Raw genomic sequence first — 3,123 nt, forward strand, 5'->3', positions numbered from 1 at the left:
GCCAGCTCGGAGCGCGTCCGGCGCGGGGGCGGGAGCGGCCGTGGGAAGGGGGGGAGCGGGAAGGGAAAGGGGCTCTTGTAGGAAAGGAGAATTTGGAGGCGCAGCTTTCCCGTTGGGTAGCGCTGCCCTTCTGGTGGTCCTCCAAGGGCCATCCGCCCCTCAGGCGCATCCGCGGAGCTGCCCTCCAGCCCTCTCCCGGCTTTACGGGGCTCAGTCATTGCGTTAAAACGCTAAAAATGCTCCTTCTGTACGGCCCTCAGCCCAAAATACATCCCGGGGAACAGAAAACTGGGCATCCCTGTCATTTGTTGGTGGAACTGCTTTAAAGGGCATGTAGAGATAGGACGTGGGATAATGGATTCAAAGTGAGAGTAGGTGTTGGATAGATAGATAGATAGATAGATAGATAGATAGATAGATAGATAGATAGATAGATAGATAGATAGATAGATAGATAGATAGATTGGATATTGGGGTGAAATTCTTCCCTATGACCATGGTGAGGCACAGGTTGCCCAGAGAAGCTGTGGCTGCCCCATCCCTGGAAGCATTCCAGGTCTGGTGGAACAGGGCTTTGAGCAAGCTGATGCAGTGAAAGGAGTCCTTTCCCATGGCAGAGGGGTTGGAACTAGATAATCTTTGAGGTCCCTTCCAACCCAAACCATTCTGTGATTCTATGATTTTCCTTTAGCATTTGTCACCACCTCTCCCTAAAGAGTCAAATAAACCCAATTACACAGCCTAAACCTCCTAAATGTGCTGCGACCCACGTTCCATGGTTTCCCCAGGCATCTTCTCAGTGCTCTTGACGTTGCCCAAATCAAATTCGCTTTTCATAGAAATGGCCAACAAATGCACTGAAATGGATGCAATTTCAAATTTTTCCCAACTTAGTCTCAGCCATTTTGGAACATATTTTCTTTTCTTGGCGCAATGCGAATCTAAAAAAAATGTGAAATCTTTTATAACTACATACATGTTTTCATCTCTTTTTGCATCTCTTGCATTGGGAAGCTGCAGTTGTGTTATTAGTTGTGTCTATACAGGTATGCTCTTTTGTCCAATATTCTTTGCCACACTTTTGATGGATTTATTATTTTTTTTCTTTTTATGCTTTGACATACCAGTAAAATCGAGCACTTTCTCACCATTATTACTGGGTTTCTTGCCAAGCAGATTAGACATCTAGCTACAAATTTCTAAAGACGATACATAGAAAACATCAGTGAAACTCATTCTTTATTGAAGTACCAACTTCTGTGATGCCCGAAAACCTCCACAGGCAAAAGGAAGAGATAAACCATGGAGCTGGATATCTCCTCTGGTGGTAAAATCAACAAAAGGAACTGAATGAGAGAGAATTTTGTTACAGTCAGGGCATGAATACACTTGCTAAAATTAGACACGCAGTTCTTGCCTAGGAACCAGGACCCAGAAGCCACAAAACAGTGTGGATCAACTTTTTAGACTGGCTTTGATATATAGTTTCTAGTCTTGATTACAAGCAAAAGTTACACAGACAAAATTAAAACTCATGTGTGTAACTTTGCTCCAAAGTGGATGGGTCTCAGCTACAAAGTTACAATTTTTTCCAAATGGTTCCACGCTTCATGAGCGTGTCTGGCCTTTGCAGAACTAGTCACATTTTAAGTTCAAACCTCAGCAGATGGTTATTTGGACTAACCTTTTTCCTTTTGCTCAGAAGCAGGTCACAAACACCCAGGGAAGTTTAATCCCCCCCTTGTACACACCTTTTGTCTCTCTGAGCTGCTAACTATTGCCACAGGACAGTGCTCAGCTGTGTGCAGAGGACTCATGCAGACTAATATGCAAATACACACACACACACACACATATATATATGAATTTAATCTATTGTCTGTGTCTGTGTTTGAATACAGGTTGGAGAATCTGGTACCAGGGTTAGCATTTTGTCAGTTTCAAGGTGTTTTGCTGGGCGGTAGGATATGTCATGTGTGGGACTTGCTCCAATTTCTGAAATCTCTAGCTAGAGATGGGATGGAGAGAAAGGATTTTTATGAAACCTCCTGTAAAGTAAAGCTAAATAGAGTTCTCCAGCTTTCACCAGGAAAATTATCTGTCCTCCTCAAAGGGAATTCCTGCTACAGAGAACTTTTGAAGTCTGTAGAGCAACTGTGTTTTGTAGAGTATATAAACACGAAATTGACTTCTGATCTGTAAAACGAAACTATTTCTATATTAAGAGGTTATTTACAGAGAGGTTGGGATGAGATCTGTATGTGTAACTGCTGAGGAAATTCAACATGGCCCTACAGCTTGTGCTCTTCTTTTTTTTTTGGTCCTCCTCAGATGTTATGGATATTTTTAGTAAGGTCTGTAAGCTCCCATTGCACAGTGCTTCCATTGGTGTGCTTACTTTGCCTTTTCCTTGCCACGTTGTTTCCCCTACAGAGTTATCTGTAGCCAAACAGATGTTTTAAAAGGCTTTCCAAGATGAGGGCAATTTATTACAACCCCAAAACAACCCCATATGCATCCGAAGGGCATTTGTTGTTCAGGTTTAGAAAATTAATGTGATTAATGTGCAGTCCTGTACGGAACTGACCTATGAAATCCCACTGTCTTCTTCCAAAATGTGGCTGACAAATTAGCAGTTCACTTTACAGCAAGCAAGGTTACATGTATAAATGATACCTTACTCATTAACCTAAATCTCCAGATGCTGTTAAAATGTGATTATCACTCATTCTTGTGATATTCTTACTCTGTAAATATACATTTTCTGTTTGAATAGAAAAGAGCTAGCTGTTTGCATGTCCAGCTAACTAATCAGTTCTTCCACCTGACTTTGTTTCTTTCCTTTCTTTTTTATTGTGGTAGGCGTAATGAATTCTTGGTTAAAATGTCATCTTGTATCTAGAAGAGCTCCTAGGTGGTTTTGTTGCTTGATTGGTTGTTTTAAAACAACAAGCCCTGTGAGAAGTTTCTGAAAGGAAACTAAGAAAAGTTTACCATCATACACAATGTCTTTTTTCCTTCTGTTACCTGAACTCTTTACCATCCTGGTTGTAATCAGTGACATTCAAGTTACTCAGAACATTTAATAGGATTGATAGGTGAGAATCAGTTCAGAATTAGAGT

At 41.4% G+C, this 3,123-nt stretch overlaps 1 protein-coding gene across 1 annotated transcript in view; it reads right to left on the reverse strand.

Moving 5' to 3' along the window:
- The window catches only part of DCLK2 (doublecortin like kinase 2), an 80,427-nt gene extending 80,209 nt beyond the window's left edge, over nt 1-218 (reverse strand). The window contains exon 1 of the mRNA XM_005418203.2: nt 3-218. Coding sequence (XP_005418260.1) covers nt 3-218 — 216 coding nt within the window. The remainder of the gene's footprint in view (nt 1-2) is intronic.
- Between the last annotated feature and the right edge of the window lie 2,905 nt (nt 219-3,123).

Source organism: Geospiza fortis, unplaced genomic scaffold (assembly GCF_000277835.1).
Source record: "Geospiza fortis unplaced genomic scaffold, GeoFor_1.0 scaffold11, whole genome shotgun sequence".
NCBI classification, from domain to species: Eukaryota; Metazoa; Chordata; class Aves; order Passeriformes; family Thraupidae; genus Geospiza; species Geospiza fortis.